The sequence below is a fragment of the Pollicipes pollicipes genome, unplaced genomic scaffold (genome assembly GCF_011947565.3).
Source record: "Pollicipes pollicipes isolate AB1234 unplaced genomic scaffold, Ppol_2.1 Scaffold_2555;HRSCAF=2994_pilon_pilon_pilon, whole genome shotgun sequence".
Classification (NCBI taxonomy): domain Eukaryota; kingdom Metazoa; phylum Arthropoda; class Thecostraca; order Pollicipedomorpha; family Pollicipedidae; genus Pollicipes; species Pollicipes pollicipes.
The window spans coordinates 42,339,519-42,363,189 of record NW_023596136.1 but is presented as its reverse complement, the minus strand read 5'-3'; the positions used below and the strand labels follow the sequence as shown (position 1 = coordinate 42,363,189).

The following is a 23,671-nucleotide window of genomic DNA, read 5'->3' as shown; positions in this document are numbered from 1 at the left end:
GTATTGAATCAGGCCAAAGGATGGAGTTGTAAATGGGATGGGATACAAACCATACCACAAATATTACAAAAGGCCAATGACGTCATTTAAATAGACCATAAGTGCTACCAAACTATCCAAATATCCCAACAGCCATTACCAAATTCCCTGTCCTTGATGAGTGGATCTCAGGTCTCCCTTGTGTTTTGTTGTTCTCGGGCAGCGGAGGTGCGGGAGGTGGCGTAGTCGCCAGCTGCGCGTCGAAGAGGGTCTGCCTGCCAGCGCAGAGCGAGAGCAGCCGGATCTAGGCCGACATCTGACCGCACTGTTCGTTCCCAGCTGGCTGGGGCGCTGCATACTGGGGCAAGATGTCGAATCTTCCGTGTGGAATGCTGCTTTTGGAGAAAATGGGATGGCTTCCCAGGCCCTATAGCACCATGAGAAACGCTAGGTAAGTGAAGGTCTTTAAATGTCTTGCCTTTGGATGCTGAAAAATTCAGTTTTTGATTTTAAAAAAAGAAGTGGACCACCTCAAATGTAAGCTGTCATGTCAGATTTTTGTTTCTTAACGGTTTGCGAGTATAACCTGTTTTTTATGACTGTGTTTGTGTTTTGCTTGCGTGTGCTTCCTTGCTTGCATCTGGTGTAGTTCATGCCGGCCTCATGCCAGGCATGACATGCCCTCATACGCCTTATTTGGGGGGCGCTCTTTCAGCTTCAAGTGGCTGGTGTTCGTGCTGACCTTCCTGACGTACACGTCCTACCATGCCTCCCGCAAGCCTATCTCAGTAGTGAAGAACGTGCTCAACATGAACTGCACCGCCAAAGACCCGGCATACTACATCAACACTACGGCACATCCTCACTGGTGCGACTGGAAACCATTCGGTGCGTAAACCCTGCCGTCCGAATACGGCGTCACTCGACCATTGCTGAGCGATGTGTCCGGGTTCGGGTCGAAACAGCCCCGCTCCAGCCGCTGTAGCCAGTCTCTGTGCTGTGGAGGGCTGATGACAGCCGCCCCGCGCTTCCCACGTGAGCGGGCTGGTGTTTGCCAGGAGCTGCGTGCCTGGCCGCCGCGGCGTTTGATGGGACCCCGAGCTTCGGGCCCCCAGCTCCGCTCGGTCGGGCGCCAGGTGTCCCGCGGCCGCTCGCCGGGGCGACCGGCGCGGACCAGCACGACCCCGCGTCGGCCGGCGGCCCTCGCGAAGCGCGGCGCGTGGCGACGAGCTCGCCCCGTCACTGCCCCCGGGACGGGCCCAGCGCTGGGCCGCTGGGTGACCAGCGGTCAAGCCGGATGACCAGCCCTCGCCGCCGGCGTTCACGGAGAGCGTGTGTGACCCTCCGCAGCGTGACCTCGCAGGGCGCGCCCAGGCTGTCGATAGTCACGCGGCGCTGGTTCCATAGAGACGAAAGGATTAAGGACCTTAGATTGACCATCTGCTAGAACACTTGACATGAACACTGAACACTTGACTAGAACACAAATGATGAACGCCAAAAGCCGGCCGTATGGGGCTAAAAGGGGGTAGTCGCGCCCGTCAATTTTTGGAAATTTACATTAACTTTATGGCGCTACGTGAAGAGACATGTAAAATTCGTAGTTATTCCGCGTGTTTTTTTTCTGGGATGGTCCGCCCTGATTGCAACAAACCAGTCAATCATGATTGGGATATAACGGATTAAAGCACCGTCAGGCACATTTTTATCGCGAATGCCTCGCTCACCCGAACACGACGTGCTGTTTTTCAGATGGCGAGGATTCCAATACTCTCCTCGGATTCCTCGACTCGTCCTACCTCTTCAGCTACGCATTCTTCATGTTCTTCAGGTACGTCTTTAGGAAGCTCATTTGGTCGATGACCACGTCCCATTTACTCGAACCCTCTCTTCGGGTGTTTACCGAGCTGGCGGTGTTCCGGCTTCCCGTTAAACAACCGCCACCGTCAGAACCGGGGAGGACTGTGGTCTCTCGCTCCCCCTCCCGCCCCCCCCCCCCCCCCCCCCCCCCCGTTGACTCCCCCTCGGACAGCCGACAGCCGCATAGGTCGACGGCCAGCACAGCCGCCACCCGAGCGGTGCCGTGTTTAGACGCGCCGGCGGAGGGAGTTTTCGTCGAACCCGCCGCACTCAGCGGGGTGATAACGGTTGTTGACCCGCTCATCAGCCGCTCAGAGCTGTCGCTGGGTCCGGGGCGTCGCCCTCCGCCGTTGGACTATGCCACTTCCCTGTGACGCCGCCTGCCTCGCCGCAGCGGCCAAGCCCCTTCAGGAACGGCTGGAAGGGTGGCTCCCAGCTTTGGACGGATTTGGTGTCAACCCTACGGGCTATGGGCGTTGCGTGTGAATGGAAACAAATGAGGCATCAGGTGCGAATCACGTATGCCTCCGCGCAGCCTCGTCAGAGGAACCGCTGGGGCCGCCTCTCCTGAGTGTCCGTGAGGCCCCGAGGAGGAGACCCTGGCGATGGTGGGGTATGCTGCGCCTGACGTATACTGACGCCCGTCCGACAGCGGGCTGCTGGCCGAGCGGATGGACCTGCGCTACTTTCTCTCGCTCGGCATGCTCATGTCGGCCGTGTTCGTCTGGCTGTTTGGCGCCGCCTACTACTGGAACGTGCACTCTTTGGCCTTCTTCATCATCATCCAGGTGAGGGTTGACGCGGGCCGGCTGGACCGGCACGCCGCGCGGCCGCCTGCGCCGCCGCACAAAGGGCCGCCGCGCGCCTGCGGCGGCTGCGTGCGCGTGCGCGTGCGCGCCCCACCTGCGTGGGGTGGCGGCGCCAGGGCTGGCGCGCCGCAACTAAGCCCCAGAAATGGCGCGAAACAGGGATTCGTTAGAGCGGATTACAAGTGCGGCGCGGGTTGAAGGGTGCGAGCCTTTTGTATGGTTTGCAAACTTCTTGGTGGGCCTGTTTCTACCAGGTTTGACTGAGTGACATGATCTTTGAACCGATCTTCCCAACCAACCAGTCGGGGGCCCATCCTGATGTAACGGCCGTTTGGCGCGAAGCGCGTCGTTATCAGGTTGTGGCGCGGTTTGTTGTGCCCGTGGGCCCGCACATCAGACATGAGGCGAAAACAGCCGGCTCCCCACCAGACCCCGGTCGAACAGGCCGGGACGGCTGAATACAGGCCCGCGCCGCGCGCTCGCGGACAGCATCTGGCGCGAGATAGGAGGGAGGGCGGTGAGCTGAGCCGGACGGTGCGGGGTCGGACGCTCTGCGCGGGGCTGCACAGGGTCGGACTTGCCGGGGCGGTGGCGGCTCGCGCTGTGGGGCGGCGCCGCCGAGCAGGCCGGCCAGCCAGGTGGGCAAACGACACGGTCAGGCGGTATGTCTATAGGTGGTCGCTGGCTGATGAAGAGGCCTCGCTAGGGGTTGATTCGGACTTGGAGATCGAATTGGCCGTACGCGCGCAGCAGATACATTTGGTTCAGGTAATGGGTAATGCCGAGCGTTATGGACACCAACTGAGGGTTTTCCTTTGTTCCGCTGTCTGAATTTAGCTCAGGTAATGGGCAATGCTTAGCGTTATGAATACCAACCGAGGGTTTTCCTTTGTTCCGCCGTCTGAATTTAGCTCAGGTAATGGGCAATGCTTAGCGTTATGGACACCAACTGAGGGTTTTCCTTTGTTCCGCTGTCTGAATTTAGCTCAGGTAATGGGCAATGCTTAGCGCTATGAACACCAACCGAGGGTTTTCCTTTGTTCCGCTGTCTGAATTTAGCTCAGGTAATGGGCAATGCTTAGCGTTATGAACACCAACCGAGGGTTTTCCTTTGTTCCGCCGTCTGAATTTAGCTCAGGTAATGGGTAATGCTTAGCGCTATGAACACCAACGGAGGGTTTTCCTTTGCTCCGCTGTCGGCTTTGTCGAATATTTGCTTATGTCTCTTTGTTAGCAGTGGAACTCAGACCATCTGACTAAAAAATGTGTTAGTACATTGCTTGATATCTTGGCATACTTAAGATTGGCTAAAGAGCCGGATCATTTGTGTAAATATGTCTGCTGTGTCTGGGCGCCATATGACCAAAGTAGTCGGCGCGCCCTAAAGCCCCGTTCGCCATCGCTTTAGCTGTGTCATTACACGCAGTTGTACGTGGAATTCACTTCAGACCTCAATCCCAGTGATAGATGTTTGTGTAAGGCTTGTGGCTGGCTTTGGCAAGGTAACATCGATCCATGCTTCCTATTCTATGTAACAAAGGCCTTGGCAGCCGTCCGTACGCCCAGTACCGCTGCTTTCACCAGTCTTCCCTTGTCCTGAGAACCCCCGACTCGGCGGCCCGGTCGGCTGTCGCCAGACGCTAATTAACCGTCGGGCTCGGTGGGTGGGGGGTGGGGGGGGGGGGGCGCTCCCTCCTGCGGCTCCCCTCTCCCTCTGGCGGCCGCTATTGTTGTCGGCAGGCCGCCGGCCGGCGGCGCCCGCCTCCCCTCCCCTCCCGCTCATCACGCGCCGAGCACGTGAGCACGTGATCAGCTGCCTCGTCAGGACATGACCCGGAGGTGCGCGTCGACCCCGCGGCCCGTCTCAGTCAGGCGGCGGCCGTAACGAGACGTCCCCCCACCGACTTCCGCCGCCCCGACCCCCCGCTCCGCCGAACCAGCGGCGGCATTTCAAAGACGGACCGAAGGCCACAGGCGGAGTGCTCCGCGCCGCTCGGTCTCAAACTTCTGCTTCGTTCCGCCTGCGGGATTGCTGTCGACCATTGGTGGCTAGCGGACGGCGCTTACGGTGCGAAACACGGGCGTTATCGGACACTGCTCCCATCTCGTCCTTACGACAGGGTTAAGCGCTCGGTTCGAGTGGCATTAGGCGGTTCTCATGTGGGCAGAGATCCGACTGCCGACCGCTTCCGCGGCGGCGGAAGCAGGCCGGAGACTCCGACCAGGGAAACCGGCTGACACGCGGACCCGGCCGAAGGACCAGGGTTTCGGACTCGCTGTGGTACGGAGGACGATCGAAAGGGGGTACGTTCGCCTTCATGACCTCATGACCGATACGTGGGGCGGTCGTCCGCGCTCGTCGCTGGAGCCGCACGTCGTTGGCTGTTGGTCGCCTCGGCTGGTGCCGTCTCCGGCGAGACGAGCGGTGCGAGAAAGTGGGAGACGTGGGAGAGTGGGAGACGAAAGTGACGGAAGTGGGAGACGAACTGACGTCGCCGGCGGTGAACAATGAAACGGCTGCAGGGACGGGCGTGACTTACAGCTCCCCCCCCCCCCCCTCGCTGCCTCGCAACCGGCCAACACGTGACAAACAGGGCCCAACTGCTCGAGCTGAGACGAACACGAGGTCTGGGGGGGGGGGCTGGGTGAAGCCGTCAGTCGTAGCGAGAGCCGCGGTAAGGCCAGGGGGAGGGGGGAGAGATGATGACCAGGTACTGATTGAGAGTTTTTGACTATCAGGTGTGCCGTCGGCTTTTCTCGTTCTCGAACACGCTTCCAAGCTTCGGTTTCGTCTGCCACAATGGAGCCGTGATAGGTTTTAGCCGCATTTAGAAGATCCCTGCCCTTTTTAGCCTCACTAGTGACATGCATCTTTGGGCGGTTATAAATATGCGACCAAGTTTAAGAAGCTCCGATTCTGATCACGCTTCCCAGGGCGCGAGGAGGATTTGCTTAGGGGGGGGGGGGGGGGCGTGCTTAATTAGGACACATCACAATTATTTTTATATTTCTGTCAGGAGCTATCTGTGGTGAAAAGGATGTAACGTGGACCAGAGAGTTGGGGCGGCCCCGTCCTCCCTGGCTGCACTTGTTCGCTTATCGTTGTGCTTTCAAACAAGTTGCTGTTATTCGGTCCCGGTAAAGTAAGACAAAGGCAGAACAAGACATGCCGTGATATTGTCGGTCCTTAATTTGAGCACGCTATGATTTGGCTGCGTCGCCAGCGTTGCAGCGAGAGCAGCTCCTCACTGTTTCGTACCGATCAGAACCCGATACGCACTTAGACATATCCCACGTATTTTTCAGTTGAATGTGAGCCAATCTCGTGCGGTTCGAACGCACGATTGCTGTGATTGCAGTCGGACTGGCGTATGCCAACCTAGAAATGCAGCCGTCCCACTTACGTAACAACCGTAAAAGCCTTGGCAAGTTGATTCATCGTCATTCAGCCGCCGACTTCTGCGATCACTCAGCTGTGAGGGCTGCCTGACAGCGGGGTGGTGTGAGGCGGGCCGTGACCCCAGCAGCACCGTCCGAGGTGGGGGGGGGGGGGGGCGTGAACCCGGTAGCACAGCCTGAGGGGGAGGACGTGACCCCGGCAGCACCGCCCGAGGGAGGGGGGGGGTCGTGACCTCGGCAACACCGTCTGAGGGGGTCCGTGACCCCGGCAGCACCGCCTGAGGGGGTCCGTGACCCCGGCAGCACCGTCTGAGGGGGTCTGTGACCCCGGCAGCACCGTCTGAGGGGGTCCGTGACCCCGGCAGCACCGCCTGAGAGGGTCCGTGACCCCGGCAGCACCGCCTGTCAGTGCCGCGGCCCACCGAGCCCCGCGGGCGACGGCTCGACGCTCGCCGACTGGCGCAGTCTGCTGGTCAGGTCTGACGCGGCATGGCCTTACAGTACACGGCCCGAATGCCACCCTCTGGCGGCCAGTTGTAACAACCAGCGGCGCGCAGTGGCGTGCCCAGGGCACCCACCAGGAGATGTGCGATGTGGATGGAGCACGGGGTCACGTCCAGGGAAGGTGGGGCTCGTTTTGACCCTCGTCCCTGGTTCATTACTCGTCCTCAACCGTATTGAAGTAAAAACGGAAGGACGTTTTTCTTACCTTTGAAAGCATACAGATGGCTCAAGCTATAGTATCAGCATTTTCGGTGGCTGCAGTATCGGGTGTCTCCAGGTCGTGTTTGTAATGGGTCAGTACTTGTGACTTGTACCATGAGTGGCAACAACGGAGCTATGGCTGACCGCGCCGCTGGCTCCGGCTGCGCGCTCTCTCGTAACGAGATCCGGGAACCCGATATGGAGCCCGAGATCACTCTTGAGGTCACGGGACTTTCTCTCGAGATCACGAGACTTTTGTGTCACCGTGTGAAAACCACGTGTTGATTGCATTTTGGTCTATATCATAGACTTCAAACTTTGGTCTGGAGGATTAAGTGCCAAACTGAATGCAGTTCGCGTTTCAGCACGTTCTTCAACGACGGTTCTAAAGGGGATTGCGGGAATAAGGGGCTGGATCATGCGAAAAAGGCCTTGTGCTTGGCACGTCGCCCTTTGACATCATTTACCAGGTTGAGCTGGTTTGTCTTCTTTTACGGGGCCGTGGATCTGCCACGGTATTGGCATCGTGAATATTCCTTGCTAGTTTAGACGACTATTGTGACATGATGGTGTTTACTAAGGAACTGGTACCACATTGGTGGATTCAGTGTTAAATTCGCGTCAGTTTAATTTGGTCAACGCTGTGGGGTGATTTACGTCGTGTTCAGGATCAATGAGATATGAGTTATGCTTCACAGTTTCGTACCCGTCTGACATAAGCTTTAGTCGGGCTGGCCTTTGCGTTTCTGTTACCTCACTCGATTGATATGCCACACCCAGCGAGTACCGACAGATGCTACTTTGTGCACGATTATCATTTTGTGCACGTTATAATTGACTGCATTTCAATGCTGTGTATCGTTGCTTTCACATAGACAATGCTAGAGCGTTCAAGTCAGACGCGTGCGATTCAGTGGCCTTCCGTGTCAAGCTTGCGCCTCGTATTTGAGCTGACCCTCTTGATGGACAGATGTCGCTCACGAGCTGAGTGTATAGAACTACTTTTCACATTGTGCCCTGCGCTGAGATGTATAGGGGCAGCACATCGCGAACAGTTTGCTCAGATCATTTTATGACACAGGTTTTGTTGGCAGGGTACTGGGCTGGGTACCGCTGCTGGTTACTGCGGTGTTATTGGATCCTGAGGTTTTTCCTGTCTAAGCTCACTTCCCTAGGTGCTCTCAAATCATTGCTAAGACTTGACGAAGGAAAATAAGGGACGAACAATGCATGTGATGCTAATACGGGTCATTTGCCTGAATGCTCGTGGCTGCGGCAGCTGCAGCTGTATCCGTCTACGGTCACACCCGTTGGTGCAGTGGAGGTGGAGACGTGAGGGAGCGCCCCCCCCCCCCCTCCCCCTCCACCAATTCTTGCGGAATTCAACGTCATCCCGATGTTAAGGGCGTCAGGAAGGAACAAGGCTCTTGAAAGTTGGAAGTTGAAATGTGTCGTCTGTTTCGACTCGGGTCAGTCCCCCTGTGCGCACCCGACGCCATGCTTCCTCTGGCAGGGCCTGTTCATACCTGTGATGTGATGCGTGTGGGCGCAAAATGACCATTGCAGTCAACGCCCGAAAACACCAATAAGCAACAAAAAGATGTGACGCGTGCACACGCCGTGCCGATGCGCCGCCGACGCGCGCGCCGATGTCGTCTAAGCCGGCCTCCAGGCCCGCTGCCGCCGGCGCGCGTGCCGGTGTCGCCTGAGCCGGCCTCCAGGCCCGCTGCCGTCGGCGCGCGCGCCGGTGTCGCCTGAGCCGGCCTCCAGGCCCGCTGCCGCCGGCGCGCGCGCCGGTGTCGTCTGAGCCGGCCTCCAGGCCCGCTGCCGCCGGCGCGCGCCGACACTGACGCGCCCTGCCCCGCCAGGTGGCCTGCGGCATCTTCGAGGCCTCGGGCTGGCCGGGCGTGGTCACCGTCATGGGAAATTGGAACGGCAAGAGCAAGCGCGGTGAGTGGTGACGGCCCGGCCGCGCCGCCGCCAGGAATCGGCACGGCAGGCGGCAGCCGCGAGACAGACGAGTTTGCCGCCGAGATCTTGGCGGATGGCGGTGCAGAGAAGGGATCGCGGTATCTCTCAAATCGGCGTTTGCTTCCGTTAGGAAAACGCGGCTCATGTGCTCGGTGCGCCCATCGTGTGGCAGGGGATCCCCCGCGCACCTGCAGGATCTCGCTGAGACGTGTCCACTGCCGGCAGGCCTTGTACCTTGGCTGACCTTGGCTGGCCTTGTACCTTGGCCAATATCTTGGCTTGTACCCCCCCCCCCCTTTCGCGGGCACGCGGCCTGTCTCACTCTAGCCCGTCCGTCTGCCCCCAGGGCTGATTTTCGGCATCTGGAACTCCCACACGTCCGTCGGCAACATCCTAGGCTCGCTGATGGCGTCCGCCTTCGTCGACTATAACTGGGGCCTCTCGTTCATCGTGCCGAGTGAGTACGCGGCCCGGAGGGGCAGGGGTCGGAGGTACGACTGGAAGGTTCCTCGTTCGATCCCCTCGCGCTGCTCGTTTTTCCGCGTCGCGCGTGATCGAGGTGAGGTTCCTAAGTGTATCTGTTGTAGTGTTCTGTCTTTGTTTTAGGAGTTGTGTATTTTAGCAGACATGACCGAGAGCATGCCTGATAGCATGCCTATTTTAGCATCACAGGGCCGCCGTGTTTCGCTTGTCTGAAATTCAACTCATCGTTACTACGTTCAGTTTTCCCTGCTGCTTATTCGCAGAGGCTGCATCGAGGTAAACAAGCTCTGCCTGTTACCTTTGCACAGCTTTCTTTGTTTCTCAATTCCCCGTTCAACGAAAAACTTTTCCACGTGCTTTCGTTTGGTTCGCTGTAAAATTCTGGCGGAATGCGCCACTCCTATTACGTGGCGCATGGCTGAGCGCCGGCCTGGCCGCCTCCCTGCCGGGCTGGGCTGCCGCCTGGCCTGCCCCGTAGTCTCTGTCGTTACGCCGACCCCGCCGTGACGTCCGCCGCCGCTGCCGCAGGCGCCTTCATCGCCGGCTGCGGCGTGTTGAACTTCCTGTTCCTGACGCCGTACCCCACGGAGGCCGGCTGCGACCCGCCCCCGGCGGTGAGTCAGAGTGACGTGACGCGGTGGCCGAGCCTCCGCGGACGCCGGCGGCCGAGCGAGCCGTCCTCCGCTGGCGCCGGCCGCTCTGGCCACCCGCCGACCCGCCAGCCGGCGACGCGCGCTGGCGCGAGCGTGTCCCTTATCGAGGCCGCCTTGGGACGTTGGGACGCGTGCGTCCGCTTGTGTTGTCTCGCCGCTTATGTCTGTCGTGTGTTGGTGGCGGGTTGTCCTGGCGTGCCAGCGGCGGTGCCCGCCGTCCCCTGAGCTTGGCGCGTTTTCAGCCGGAGCCGTCGCTGCTGGAGGAGTCGGTCACGTCCGCGCCGGGCTCCCCGCGCGCCGCGCACGTTGCCGTCCACGCCGGCCCCACCGTGAGTAGTCAGCCGGTCGCTGGTCGCGTGCAGTCACGCATGCGCAGTGGCACGCCGCGTGGCGGAAAACGGGAGCGCATGCGCAGAGGCGGGGCTAAGGATGATAGGATGGGGCGCGGGCGCGTATCGAAAAGGCTCGTTCCAGATTTCGGACAACTTGTGCACGGAAAGCGGATAGTCCTGCGTAGGAGCTGTTACATCGCCTGTGAGAAGCGCCTTTTCTTCTGCATGGTTTCCTTCCCTGCCCGTGCGCTCGACCTTGACTGCCTTGACCATCTCACCGCGCCTGACTGCGCCCTGATCTAGAATGGCTAGAACACTGATGGGCACAAGATTGCGGCTTGTCTGTTCGTAGGTGATGGCAGAGTCGGGCGTGGTTTACAGTTCAGCCCGTTATGCTTGCCATAACCGCCTGGTCGGTCAGCCGTCACCGGCTCTGAAGTCCCTGGGTTCGTGAGGATGCGTGAGGGCGTGAAGCGTAGTATCAGGCTGTCATTATAAACAAAAACATGTGACCAGCTGGTCTGTTTAACAAACAAAAGAACAGAAAAGAAAAAAAGCAAACAAATGGGGCTGCACAGAGCTACATATCCCGTCAAGTGAAGTGTCGCTCGGGTGCTTTAGTTTCCTTGCTCTTCAGACAGCGTAAGTGTGACGTGGCATCACGAGAGACAGGAGCACGTTCTGTGCTCGTATGTAATCATCAGAGGTGCGGCGCACGCCATGTCTTCGGCGGTTTGTGTTCACATGATCGGCGCGTGACCACTCAGAGAGGTTGGCGGGTCAGTGGTAACAGCGGGTGGGCCTGATAGCTCGCATACCCTGAAATCAACACCAGCGCCTTGTTTTAGCTTCTTCCCCATCCCTCACCTCCCCTCCCCCTCCTCACTGATAGAAGGGGGAGGGGAGACGGGCGGACTCCGTGATGCGGGGCGGCTGTCCTCCATTGTGGCAGACATCGTCCAGTTGGGCTTTAATTCAGGGAGAGGGGGAGAGGCAACATTGACTCGTACTATCCGAACTCTGCTCAGCCGTCCCGGCCTCCACGCTCCTCTGCTGGTAATTCGTTGCGCCACGAATTCGCACATCTCCCAACCTGCCCGTCCTCCCGATCTGACTTGCCCGCGGCCCACAGAGGCTGGATTGACCGCCTTCCGGCTCGATGCTGATAGCTCGATCCTGAACACAGGGAAGAGTAGGCCATCGAAACCCAAGACACTTGTGCAATAGCATGAGGAAATGTCGGGCTCCTTGGCACCCGAATGAATGAACTTTGCTACGCCGGTGTCCTCTGGCCGGCGCAATGTTGGCGGATTAGCCCACGACCACCCCACGAGCGCCCCCCCCCCGCACTTCAGGGCGCCCCCGGGGTCTGTCGCTAGGCGCGCGCGCGCGTAGCACCGATTGCAACGTTCGGGGTGAGCTGGCTCGTCGGCGAGCCCCAGCGACGCAGATTACTCCGCGGCTCCCGGCTGCCCCCGGGGTCTGTCGCTAGGCGCGCGCGCGTGGCACCGATATCAGCGTTCGGGGTGGCTTCGGGGTGAGCTGGCTTGTCGGCGAGCCCCGGGGACGCAGATTACTCCGCGGCTCCCGGCTGCCCCCGGGGTCTGTCGCTGTGCGCGCGCGCGGCGCCGGCTGCAGCGTTCGGGGTGGTTTCGGGGTGAGCTGGTTTGTCGGCGAGCCCCGGCGACGCAGGTTACTCCGTGGCTCTCGGCTGTGGTTCTGATACGGGCCCCCGCGGCTGCGATACTGGATATAGCTGGTCATGTTTTTGCGTGTCGAAACCGATAGTGTGCGCAGCCTGTCCCAGTCTGAAGGCTAGCCCAATGCGCACTGTCATTGCCGGACGTCAAAATCTAAGCCGCCTGTGCCACTGGCGAAGATAGTGAAGTAGACCACTTGTTTCTGGTCATGACTGTACACTTGAACTGAGTGTCATTTGGTCAGAGCCTCTTCGTCCCTGGGCAAACACTCGTCGGAGTTGCAATATTCCTCGTCGGAGTTGCAATATTCATAACATATGACCATCTCCGTCGCTGTGGGTTTACGACGCACTCAGTAACCGAGACGATGTGGCGTCGCTTGCCTGCCACCCTGACAGGAATGCCAGGCGCTGCGGGGAATCGAACCCCGCACGCATAGTTTCCCATGGGAAACAAATGCAGCAGACCTCGGGTCTGCGGCACAGGCCGCTGGCGGCTGATAGCCTACCGCAATGCCTAGTATCTCGCCGTGTAGCGATCAGAACTCCGGGAGTGATCACATGGAGTGGGACCCGGGTCGGAGTGGTACCAAGACATCAGCAGCATCAGACCCCGGGAGTGGGACCCGGGTCGGAGTGGTACCGAGACATCAGCCGCATCAGAACCCTGGCAGTGATCACACGGAGTGGGACCCGGGTCGGAATGGTACCGAGACACCAGCAACACCAGAACCCTGGCAGTGATCACGCGGAGTGGGACCCGGGTCGGAGTGGTAGCGAGACATCAGCAGCATCAGAACCCTGGCAGTGATCACACGGAGTGGGACCCGGGTCGGAGTGGTACCGAGACATCAGTAGCAGCTGACAGCGTCTTCGCTGTCCCCGTGTCCCAGCGGCGACACAATATAACGTCTGACGTCGACACGCCCTGAAATCCCACATCATCATCAGCGCCGTCAGCGGCGGCTTGGCTTCCCAGCATGATGCCAGCATGCCCGGTGCGACTGAAGTCTGGTTTGCTTTGGTTGCCGCTTAATGTGTCTTCAAAAGATGAGCTTCGTCCACCCTGTGGTAGCCACGTCAGCTCGTCTTCGGTTGTGCATAGTCTGTCCGTTTTCCAGCAGCCGCACCAGCGCATCCTCCGCTGTCTTGCCCGTTCTTGACAGAGTCCCGGTGCCTGGCGGACGTGCCTCTTGTCATGGGAGCCTGTTCGACCTGCTGGGACTGACCCAAGGGGATTGTCTGTGCCTGCTGTCTGCGCCTGGCTGAGCCAGTTTTTGCCACGTGGTCGTCCTGTCATGACCTGCCGGGACTGTAACTGTGAGGGATCGTCCGTGCCTGCCGTCTGTGCCTGGTCTAACCACTCACCACGGGGAGTCCTGGCGCCTGCGCCTGGCTGGGGCCGCCTTGTCCACCCTGCCGCTGGTGGTCGCCGGGACCTGGCCGGGCGTCGCGCGGCGTCAGCTCCCCCTGCTCGGCATGTGGCGTGGGCTCGGAGCCGGGGCTTGGCTGCCTGGGCCGTCGCACGCCCTGTGAACGCGCTCGTGTGTCTGTGCCGCCGCAGGGGTACGGTAGCTTTGGGCCCGGCCGCGGCGCCGCTTGCCAGCCGCACAGCGCTTCCGAGGGCGAGCGCCGACCTCTGCTGAGTCAGGTGGGTGAGGCGGGTCAGGCGGTCGGTGAGCGTTGGTGAGTATTGAAAGGATGCCGTTACCGCCTTCTCGCTTCCAGTCAGTCTCACGTTAGCACCCAAACTTTGTGGAATCGTGGCATCGTGGATGGAAATTCCAGGCAGAGGAAATATCACGTAGTCCTGAAGAATGTGTCACAGCTTTTTCCGCGTGTATAAATGTGCCACACTTTATCGAGAGAGTCTCTTCCGGTACAGTCCATTGAAACGTGCCGCGGGCATGTTCACACGCTGTCCTCACTTGCACGTCACCAAGGAAGCACGAGCAGTACATGCACGCGTCGCGTTGCACGTTCGGAGGCGGCTATGGCGACGGAGGTCTGCTGTCACGCGAGTGCCTCAGCGCTGAACATGGGGGCACTCTACTGTACGCACTCAGCCCGGCGAACTCGCCGCTCCGGGAGGGGTGTCGTACAGGTGGTGTTTACCCAGCGCGTATTTTAGCACTCGATCAGAGCTACATCTCGGGTGACCAGCCCGTCTCCGCGTGTCGAGTGGTTCCACAGATACCGATCATGGGCGCCCCCCGCCCCTCCCCAACCGCACCCGCCCCTCCCCTCCTCCATTACACGTCCTTGATCAAGGCGTGGCTTAGTTCGAGGCCGTGCAAACCGCCCAGCTACGCAGCACACCCACTGCTGCTTGATACCCACGGGGACAGAAAGAGTCGGCGGCATCGCGGCAAACGGGCGGCATGCAAAGGTGGCCGCCCTCAGCTGCGTGCACGTGCTTGTATTTAACGAATTTGTCGGGCAGCTTTTCCAGAAAGTTTGTCGCCGTTGCTCTCGATGGCAGGCGGTCATTCTTGGGCCAAGTCGTTGGACCATGTGCCAACGACTTTTTCACATTACTTGTATTTATGCTTGAACCATACATTATGCATTGTTGTCCGTAATGGGACCTGACAGTATTTTTGGCTCTTCCCACACTCACAAACATCCAGTCAAACGCGCATCTATTCACACACTTGAACATGTGTCTATCACATTGTGCTCCACTTACAGTATCTCTAATGCACGTTTTGTAGGAACATGAAGGTATGTACACGTGTTATGCACATCTCGCATTACTCTCGAGATGACAACGGGACAAACATGTGCGTTTTGATAACAGCGGCAATGAAATACCTGCGGTAAAGTCTTCCGACGTTTAGGATATATTTCGTACATTTTTTGGGTGTTGTTGGTTCTACTTCTTCGGTTTTACACTTTTACTGCACTCAGTGATCATTGATTACATGTGCCAACGGGTAAATGATGCGCCCGTGGGCAGTAGCTACTGAGCGTCAATACAAAAGTACATTATCGCTCTAAAGGTGAACTGAGGCGCGATTGTAATCACTGGAACTGGAACTAGCCGTTTGAGAATATCAAATGATTCTGTTAAGCTCCTGAGCGATTAGTAGACATCAAATAATGTGATCAAATTAACCAGGTCAGTGCAGCAAAGCGGGGCAGGCTAAACAACTGAGACTTAAGCTAACGTAACTGAAGACAAAACCGACAGGCGTCGATATGACCTGAATATTTCGAATCGCCGAGCGTTCAGCGCTCTGAAGGGGCGCCTCTCGCCTGATGTGCGTTTCGAACGACCCTAACGAGTCGCGAACGGCGGCTCGCCGCGTCCCGATGCGGAGCAGCGCCACGGTGCGGCCGTGGCCAACGTCCGGGCCCTGGAGACCAGCGCCGCGCCGGGCCGGGCACGGTGCGGCCGTGGCCAACGTCCGGGCCCTGGAGACCAGCGCCGCGCCGGGCCGGGCACGGTGCGGAGGTCACGGCACAGCGGCACGCCCAGCCCCTGTCCCCCGGTCTCCCAGATAGGCGTGCGACGTCTCGACGTGGTCAAGGTGTCGGCACGCGCAGGTTATCTGCCTTATCTGGCTGCGAGCATACGTAGGTGGCCGCCGGACTCCCACAGCTGTTGTACAGCCTGTCGCCGCTTTGAGCGCGTGACATGTGGTTATCTGTTGTTTTTTCTCGGCTGGAGCGGACAGTGATACGATCAGGGTTCACACAGGCCCCCCTAACGCTCCCAGTGGGTATGGTCGCTGGTGTGGCACGTGGGGCGTTTTGGAGAGGTCCTGAAGTGCCATCATGACTGTGACTTCCGAACCAGGCGAAAGACTTGTTAATGGAAGAGATGGTTACTTTCAAGTGCAATCCGAACGGGACTCCCATGATTGGCTGTAATTTCCGAACCAGGCGAAAGACGTGTTAATGGAAGAGATGGTTACTTTCAAGTGCAACCCGAACAGGACTCCCATGATTGGCTGTAATTTCCGAACCAGGCGAAAGACTTGCTAATAATGGAAGAGATGGTTACTTTCAAGTGCAATCCGAACAGGACTCCCATGATTGGCTGTAATTTCCGAACCAGGCGAAAGACTTGTTTATGGAAGAGATGGTTACTTTCAAGTGCAATCTGAACGTGACTCCCATGATTGGCTGTGATTTCCGAACCAGGCGAAATACTTGTTGATAATGGAAGAGATGGTTGCTTTCAAGTGCAATCCGAACGCGACTGTCATGATTAGATGTGATTCCCGAGCCAGGCGAAAGACCTGTTAATGGAAGAGATGGCTACCTTCAGGTGCAATCCGAGCGGGACTCCCATGAGTGGCTGTGATTTCCGGGCCAGGCGAAAGACTTGTTAATAATGGAGGAGATGGTTACTTTCAAGCGCAATCCGAACGGAACTCCCATGATTGGCTGTGATTTCCGAGCCAGGCGAAATACTTGTTAATGGAAGAGATGGTTGCTTCCAAGTGCAATCTGAACGGGACTCCCATGATTGATGCCCATTTCGTTCGCAGCTTACCGGGTCGGACCGCCGCCCCGACCTTTTGTGGGCGTCGCAACGGCAAACATATTGGACATCGATTACGCATGAGGAGTTAAGGTGCAAAAAGGCTTCAACTATTTGTATCCTCCTTTCCACTGGGAACAAGCGAAAAGAACTGACCTTCGATGCATCGGAAGGGTTTATCTTTGATCAGGCACCAGGGACTGCAGATGCCATATCGGCGCTCTGGGCCATGGTGCAACCAGGCTTCGAACCCGAGCCTAAAATCGCCGAAGTGATCGCATCCTTGCCAATTATTTGCACAACCGTTCGTCGAAGAAGGTCGTTTCCTCCATGATCGGCACGAGACACATTTTTTTCTGATATGACACTGAGTTCTCGTTTTGGTCGCCCCCCGTTTTCGAGATATGACAGTAAGGAAAGTTCTGCCTCAGATCCAGTCTGATTCAGCGTACAGATGCATTTCTTCTGCACTGGACACAAAGCCATGTTCAACGCACCTGCGGTGGCATTCAAAGGGATGAACTCAAAGATGGTCGCCCATCCGCCCATCTCCCCATTCTGACGTCTTCAACGATCGGCTATCTATCTGTATCGACTATTCTGACGTCTTCCCCGATGACATCTACCCACTTTGTATGCGTTGGTTGAATGATGTGGTTCACTCTGTTTACCACTGCGAACTGGGCGTGAAGCAAATGCCAGTATTCATCCGTAGCGAAGTGTAAAACAGAGTGTGTCCCCACGGTGTATCCGTCCCTCCGTCCTGCGGTGAACTCTGGAGTGTGGCCCTTGGACGAGTCCGTAGACGTGTGTCTGTACGTCACAGTTAGCCCGCCTGTTTATGTGTGGACTTGTTTGCTCGTCTGTGGTGGCTGTGTGTTAACTCACGATTGTGTGGACTTGTCTGCGTGTGTGCGGGGGCCCTGTGTGAACTCACAATTGTTTGGGTTTGTCTGCGTGTGTGCGGGGCTCTGTGTGAACCCACGATTACATGGACTTGTATGCGTGTTTGCGGTGGCTGTGTGTGAACCCACGATTACATGGACTTGTATGCGTGTCTGCGGTGGCGCTGTGTGAACCCACGATTACATGCACTTGCATGCGTGTCTGCGGTAGCCCTGTGTGAACCCACGATTACATGGACTTGTATGCGTGTCTGAGGTGGCTGTGTGTGAACCCACGATTACATGGACGTATATGCGTGTCTGCGGTGGCTGTGGGTGAATTCACGATTGCGTGGACTTTTCTTCACGTCTGCGTGGCTATGTGTGAACTCTGATTGTGTGGACTTGTCGGCATGTCTGCATTGACTCTGTATGGACTCGCGATTGCTCATGACATGGTCTATGACGCCAGGAGAAGAGAGAGCTCGGCTCGACGTGGCTGTCACAAGCCGTATAAAAGGAGGTTCGTTTTGCGTCGCGGAAGCTATCAGTCCGCGACACGTCAGCGGGTACCAATCGACATGAGTGGAACGCGCTGGGAGGGGAGACTGGAGGACATAGACCCTTCAGCTTTACCAAAATGAAGTTTTGCTCCCATATTATATGTATATATATATATATATATGTATGTATATATACTGGCCGTATATATATATATGTATATATACTGGCCGTATATATATATATATATTAATATATATATATATATATACACGTTTTCTTGACTTCCGTCAGGACCGCCATATCAAGTCAGGTCATCTCCGTCCTGTCCTTGTTCTTGCTGCCAGTCTCCGGTGCATGGCTGCACCCACGCAGCCAGCCTAAGCTGAGCTGGCGCCGTGCTTCGATAGACCATACGCGTGTTTGCCGTGCGATTTTGTCTCACGGATTTAAGTTTTGTTCTGCTTCCTGGGCGATTATAGTGTTGATATCAGCCAAGGGCAGCGTCAACGCGCCAAAGTCTGCGCTAGATCGGAGCGTTGGTAACGCTCCCCAGAACTGATTATCGGCGAGCCCATCTGACGCTGATCAGGCCGCCAATTTTATTCGCCTCTCTGAACAGACCTTGCTTTGGTGCCAATTTAGAGTCGTCTGCTTCTAAGTCGTGTGACGTCAATGCGTGTACGCCGACACGAAACTCGCGCGGTGCTGTGCGCTGGACTTTATCTGGACAAAAGCTCGCCGCTTTTTGTGCGATTGAGTATAAGCAATTCCTTCCCATGAATTATCTCATGCTCCAAATCTGGCGTTTGGTTATTATGACGCTACGGAACGCGAAAAAGTATGCGAGCATACTTGAGCGCGATATTTGACAGTGTCGACGCCGTGATCGTTGGATGCGCCCATTCCTGCCGTGACCACAGCCTTGAGTCTGAGGCGGTGGGCGCCGAGTGGTCCGGAGGGGGGAGCTGTGCTGACCCGCGCGCTTCCCGTCGCAGCCGGCCGACTCCAGCGACGATCAGAGCGAGCTCGACCCGTCTCCGAAAGCTGAGCTGACCGTCAACGGAGACGTCGTCGCCCCGCGGCAGGAGGACAAGGCCATCAGCTTCTTCCAGGCCATCCTCATACCGGTGAGGAGCCGCCGTGGCGCGTCCACGGATCCGGATGCGTGTCCGGGTCCGGGTCCGGGTCGGGGTCCGGGTCCCCACCCAGGCTCGGATCTGAGCCCTGGCCCGAATGCCGAAGCTGCCTCTGGGGCCGCGGCAATCTGGATTCGGATCCGGATCGGGGGAGCGTGACACCTCAGCCGGCAGCCGCCGCGGTGACGGGTCGTGTGACGCGTGGCTGGCGCTTTCAGGGCGTCTTGCCGTTCTCCATCTGCCTGTTCTTTGCCAAGCTGGTGAGCTACACGTTCCTGTACTGGCTCCCTCGCTACCTGCACACTGCCGGTGAGTGGGCATGGCTCGGTCCCCCTCCCCCCCCCCCCCCCCCGCTGCGCCTCACTGTTCAGTTCAAGAGCGGTAGAACGCACTGCGGAGTCGCGGCTTCCGCGCTCGCCAGCCGGTTTTCAAACCGCTGACATCATTTGACCTTGTTGTGCTGCACCGTGTGGCGTTGCGTCTTGGTTTCGGAAAACGTTTTCTCGTTACGTACAACGTCTGCAGTGACTCAGCCAGGATTTCGTCCAGGGGGGGGGGGGGGAGGGGAGGCGAACCGGGGCATAGCGGGTCCTTTCAGGCAAGGGGTCCTTTATTGTCATTATAGGGGTCCGGTTTTCCAATTCAAGGGAGGCTTTTAGACTGGCATCGAAGGGCCGTTTTCGTGACGTTTTAGCTCTACAAGTGTCTTAAACTGCCAAAAAGTGCTGGGGTATCGGTCCCAAGGGCCCCCGCCACCTGTTGGAGTCGGCCTCTCGCTGGGGTGGGAGGCAGGCGACGCCATATGGCCCCAGCAGCGGGGTGCGTCGTGAAGCCCGATGACAACCCGCCACCTCCAGAGGTGGGGGTGGGGGTAAGAGGCACGACACTTAAAGCCTGTACTCTCGGCTGCGCCGTGGAATGTCTGTGTCATTGCACATCACTGCACGGTACCTTGCTGTGTCGTTTACTGCTGTCTTGAGCACTCCTATACTGTACCGCCCCGATGACCTCCTAGAGTTGGCGATCGCCGGCCGCGCGTCATTTGCCGGCTGACTGGCGATCGCTCTCCTTTAACCCTCTCCCCCCGCGCCCGCCCGGCAGCCGACTACAGCCCGAGTGAGAGCGCCAACCTCTCGACGCTGTTCGACGTAGGCGGCATCGTGGGTGGCATCCTGGCTGGCTTCTTCAACGACTGGACCGGCGCACCCGGCATTGTCTGCGTCATCCTGCTGCTGATCGCCATCCCCGTGGTGGGTGGGCAGCGGCGGCGGCGCGGGTGGGCTAGCGGCCTGGCGCCGGCTCCCCAGCCGCCGTGCTTCCCCCCTCGGCCCGCGTCCGCTGCAGGCCGCGCGCCGCCTCCCCCTGCGCGAGGGCTCCGGTAGTTTGCCGTGCGTGATCCGGCGCTGGAGGGCCGCTGGGCTTGTCTTTGCTCCGCCGCCGTGCCAGGAGCACAGCGACGGTGGGCGCGGACGTGCCGTGGTGCCAGCCGCCCCCTCACGGCCGATCGTCTGTCGCGCTCGCGCACCTCTCGCCGCTGCGACGAGTCTGTCTCTGCTTGTCTGTCTGTCTCGTAGCATGTCGACAGTCTAGCGATTCCTGACAAGCTGCTGCTGCTTGACTGAACTCTCACACTGTATGGTGCGGACGACCCGGAGCCGGTGCGCCGTGGACGCGGCGCCGCCCGCCGAAGCTGGCAGCGTCGCCCCGCTGACCCCGTTCCGCCGCCGTCAGATGTTCGTGTACCAGGCGGTGGCGACAGTGAGCCACGGCCTCAACACGTTCATGCTGCTGGTGGTGGGCCTGCTGGTGAACGGGCCGTACGCGCTCATCACCACTGCCGTGTCGGCCGACCTCGGCACCTCGCTGCAGGGCAACTCCAAGGCGCTGGCTACCGTCACCGCCATCATAGACGGTGTGTGTGTGTGGCGCCCGCCCGGCGTCGTCACGGGATCGGGACTGGACCACGGTGCGGTCCTGTTCTCAGCGCGACCGCCGGAGGACTCACCGCTGTTAGCTGTGTCTTACATCACTGCCTCCCCCCCCCCCCACCCCCACCCTCCCCTCTACCTCCTGGTCTCTCGGAGGTCCTCGCCTCGCCGTCACAGCTGCCCGGTCCGCCAGCCCCAGCCACATGACGCGTGTGCTCCTCGCATCGGGTCAAGGGTTTGTGTCGTAATTCTGTCGAGTGTTGTCGGTGGCGCGACCTGTCTCAGTGCAGTGCGCACCGAAGCCCGCCTGCACTGCCGAGTCGCAGCGGATCTGCTATCAGTGGTGCAGTCGCTGAGATTCGAGACCCCGGTAGATTGCGGCTGAACTGGACTGTGACTGGCTTAAGCTGACCGAGACTGAGGCTGCGACTGACGGTTGACGGCTGACCGAGACTGAGGCTGCGACTGACGGCTGGCCGAGACTGAGGCTGCGACTGACGGCTGACCGAGGCCGAGGCCGCGACTGACGACTGACGGCTGACGGCTGGCCGAGACTGATCGTGGGCAGTGACTGGCAGCGGCGCCTGTGGTCGGACTCACACTGTGAGTGATGTCGCGCCGCTGCCGTCGTCTGGCCGCGGGTGGTGCCGGTCTGCGGTCTGGTTGCCGGTCTGTGGTCTTAGCGGACGGCGTCTGACGGACGGCTGTGGTGGTCGCCGCAGGCACCGGCTCGGTCGGCGCCGGCCTCGGCCCGCTGCTGGCCGGCGCCGTCTCCTCCGGCGACAACTGGACCGGCGTGTTCGTTATCCTGATGTGCGCCGACGCCGTCGCCATCCTGGTGAGTTGCACCGGCCCTCAGCGGCGGTGCCTGCTCGCGCCGGCCACGCACGCCCTGCGCAGCGGACGACAGCGGGGAATCTCGCACTCGCCTGGTGTCGCTGGGTCATGCGCTGGAAGCCGTCCATTGTTACTGGGTGGCACTTCTCTTGGTTCATAAGACTTGGCGGCTGTGTTTGAGGTTTTATGCACACACTTGTGATTCTGTATCTTGTCACAGCACCAACGTCGGATCCTCTGTTCTCACAAGTACTTGGACCATAGTTGCGACCTATTCCAGGCATCGCAATGTTCGCCTTCTTTCCGACTAGAAAGACTTTTGCCTTCTCTCCGACTTTTTGACTACCACGCCGCCTGGTCTGGGACCTTGCACCTAATACCTTATCCCAAGACCCTATCCTCTACAGCGTGGACCAGGCCCGTGACGGCGCGGCGGCCTCTGTTCCAGTCACTGGGCTGGGTGCTTAAGCACGAGGTGCTCGCGATCCTGGACCGGCGTCGGCAGCGGCGCGACGCGCTGCCGGCCTAGAGCCCGGCCGCAGCGCCCGAGGCGTCGAACAGAGCGGCGGTGCGCTGGCTGGCCCGCTCCGGTCCTGGGTCACGGCCGGCGGCGGTGCGCCGGCTCTGTGAGCCGCGTCGGAGACCCGCCAGACCCGCTGGAGACTCACTGAGGACCCGCCGGAGACTCGCCGGAGACCCACCGGAGACCCGCCGGAGACCCGTTGGAGACCCGCCGGAGACCCGCCAGAGAGCCGCGGAAGACTCGCTGCTGAGGACCGGCCGGCCGCGACGGCGTCGGAGCTCCTCCTGCGGCCGCCGCGGGCACGGTGCCGGGCCCGCGGCGGCCGGCTCTCGGGGGGCGACGCCGATGTCGGTGCCAAGCTCCGCGGCGTCGGCGGCTGGCGGCGCCCGCGGCCGACCAGCCGGCGCGCCCGGCCAGCATCCGCAGTATTTGTCCAGTCACACGCCTCTGGCGATGTCGGGGGAGGGTTAGGGTCGTGTCGTTTTGAAGTGTTGGCGACGTTGATGATGCTGCGGTTTTAATGCAGAACTGTTACATTCCTGTTCGTCCCAAAAAAGACAGTCGCAGTCCAAACATGACACCGCTGTGAACGGCGGCGTTTATTCACGCTTTCCTGCATGGCTTTCTGATTATTTAGATCGGTTATGGGTGATTCCAGACGCCACAAAAAGGCGTCGTAAGGTAATTTACCAAGTAACTAACCAAAAGTGACACTTTCGGTGGTGCTTGCCTTCTTTTTTGAATATTGAAGCGATATTGGCGCATGCCTTGCATTTTACGGCTTATATCCGTTTAACGACTGCTTTTTTAAAATATTGGGGCGATATTGGCGCATGCCTCGCATTTTTACGACTTATATATGTTTAACAACTTTGAACTGCCGCACGCCAGTGTCTACCATTGCCTTGTCACGTTAATGTCGGTGCACACCAGCCTTTCGAGGCATGCAGCAACTGCGGTTTCAGTGCCTCGGGCTTGTTTTGCCTCTGCATGCGGTCGTGTCTTAAAAAGTGCCTGTAACGATGGAGCGGGGTGCGGCAACAATGCCGTGCTCAAATTCACATTCTCTTGTGTCCGTTGGCACTGCTCAAGCTTGCACGTGAATGTTTAATGATGCGGGTATCATCATGATTGTCTCATACATTACCAGCTCATACTGATAGCTCATTGCTCATTGCGATATCTCGTTTATCTTTTACGGCCCGCGGGTACGTTGCGACTTGTACAGACGTATGTTCAGCTCAGGTGACACATTGGTCCGTCTGCTTGCGCGTCGCTAGTCGTCGCAAGTTTGAATGGTGGCTCTGTTTCACCATCGGACCCACGCGTTATAGGAGCCCGTGGTCTTGTCTAGTGTTCTGTGGCATGCCACGTCCGTTTGAGTTTACGTGAATCCCTGGGAGGACTCCCCGAAGGGGCTTTGAATGGTTGTGTTGTGACCCAAGAAGTTTTCACCGTGGCTCCCCATGTTTGCATG

At 58.7% G+C, this 23,671-nt stretch overlaps 1 protein-coding gene across 3 annotated transcripts; it reads left to right on the top strand.

Moving 5' to 3' along the window:
• The first annotated feature begins 188 nt into the window (after window positions 1-188).
• MFS16 (major facilitator superfamily transporter 16) lies at window positions 189-22,471 on the top strand. 3 transcript variants are annotated; one of them, XM_037237697.1, is made up of 15 exons: window positions 189-430; window positions 695-867; window positions 1,732-1,810; window positions 2,492-2,627; window positions 8,621-8,702; window positions 9,070-9,180; window positions 9,735-9,820; window positions 10,102-10,188; window positions 13,455-13,541; window positions 18,766-18,897; window positions 19,125-19,215; window positions 20,008-20,156; window positions 20,638-20,818; window positions 21,557-21,672; window positions 22,120-22,471. In XM_037237697.1, exons 1-15 carry the CDS (start codon window positions 348-350, stop codon window positions 22,198-22,200), a joined length of 1,674 nt encoding a protein of 557 aa, XP_037093592.1. In that variant the 5' UTR covers window positions 189-347; the 3' UTR covers window positions 22,201-22,471. The 3 variants fall into 3 exon arrangements, with proteins under 3 accessions (XP_037093592.1, XP_037093600.1, XP_037093608.1); XM_037237705.1 differs by lacking the exon at window positions 13,455-13,541; XM_037237713.1 differs by lacking the exons at window positions 10,102-10,188; window positions 13,455-13,541 and having other exon boundaries at window positions 22,120-22,470.
• Window positions 22,472-23,671: the final 1,200 nt, after the last annotated feature.

Bases quoted from the DNA above. Each gene is read 5' to 3' on its own strand.
- MFS16 (XM_037237697.1), top strand. From the start codon at position 348: ATGTCGAATCTTCCGTGTGGAATGCTGCTTTTGGAGAAAATGGGATGG. The intron at 2,628-8,620 runs GTGAGGGTTGAC...CTGCCCCGCCAG, and splicing joins CCTTCTTCATCATCATCCAG to GTGGCCTGCGGCATCTTCGA. The intron at 20,157-20,637 runs GTGGGTGGGCAG...CGCCGCCGTCAG, and splicing joins TGCTGATCGCCATCCCCGTG to ATGTTCGTGTACCAGGCGGT.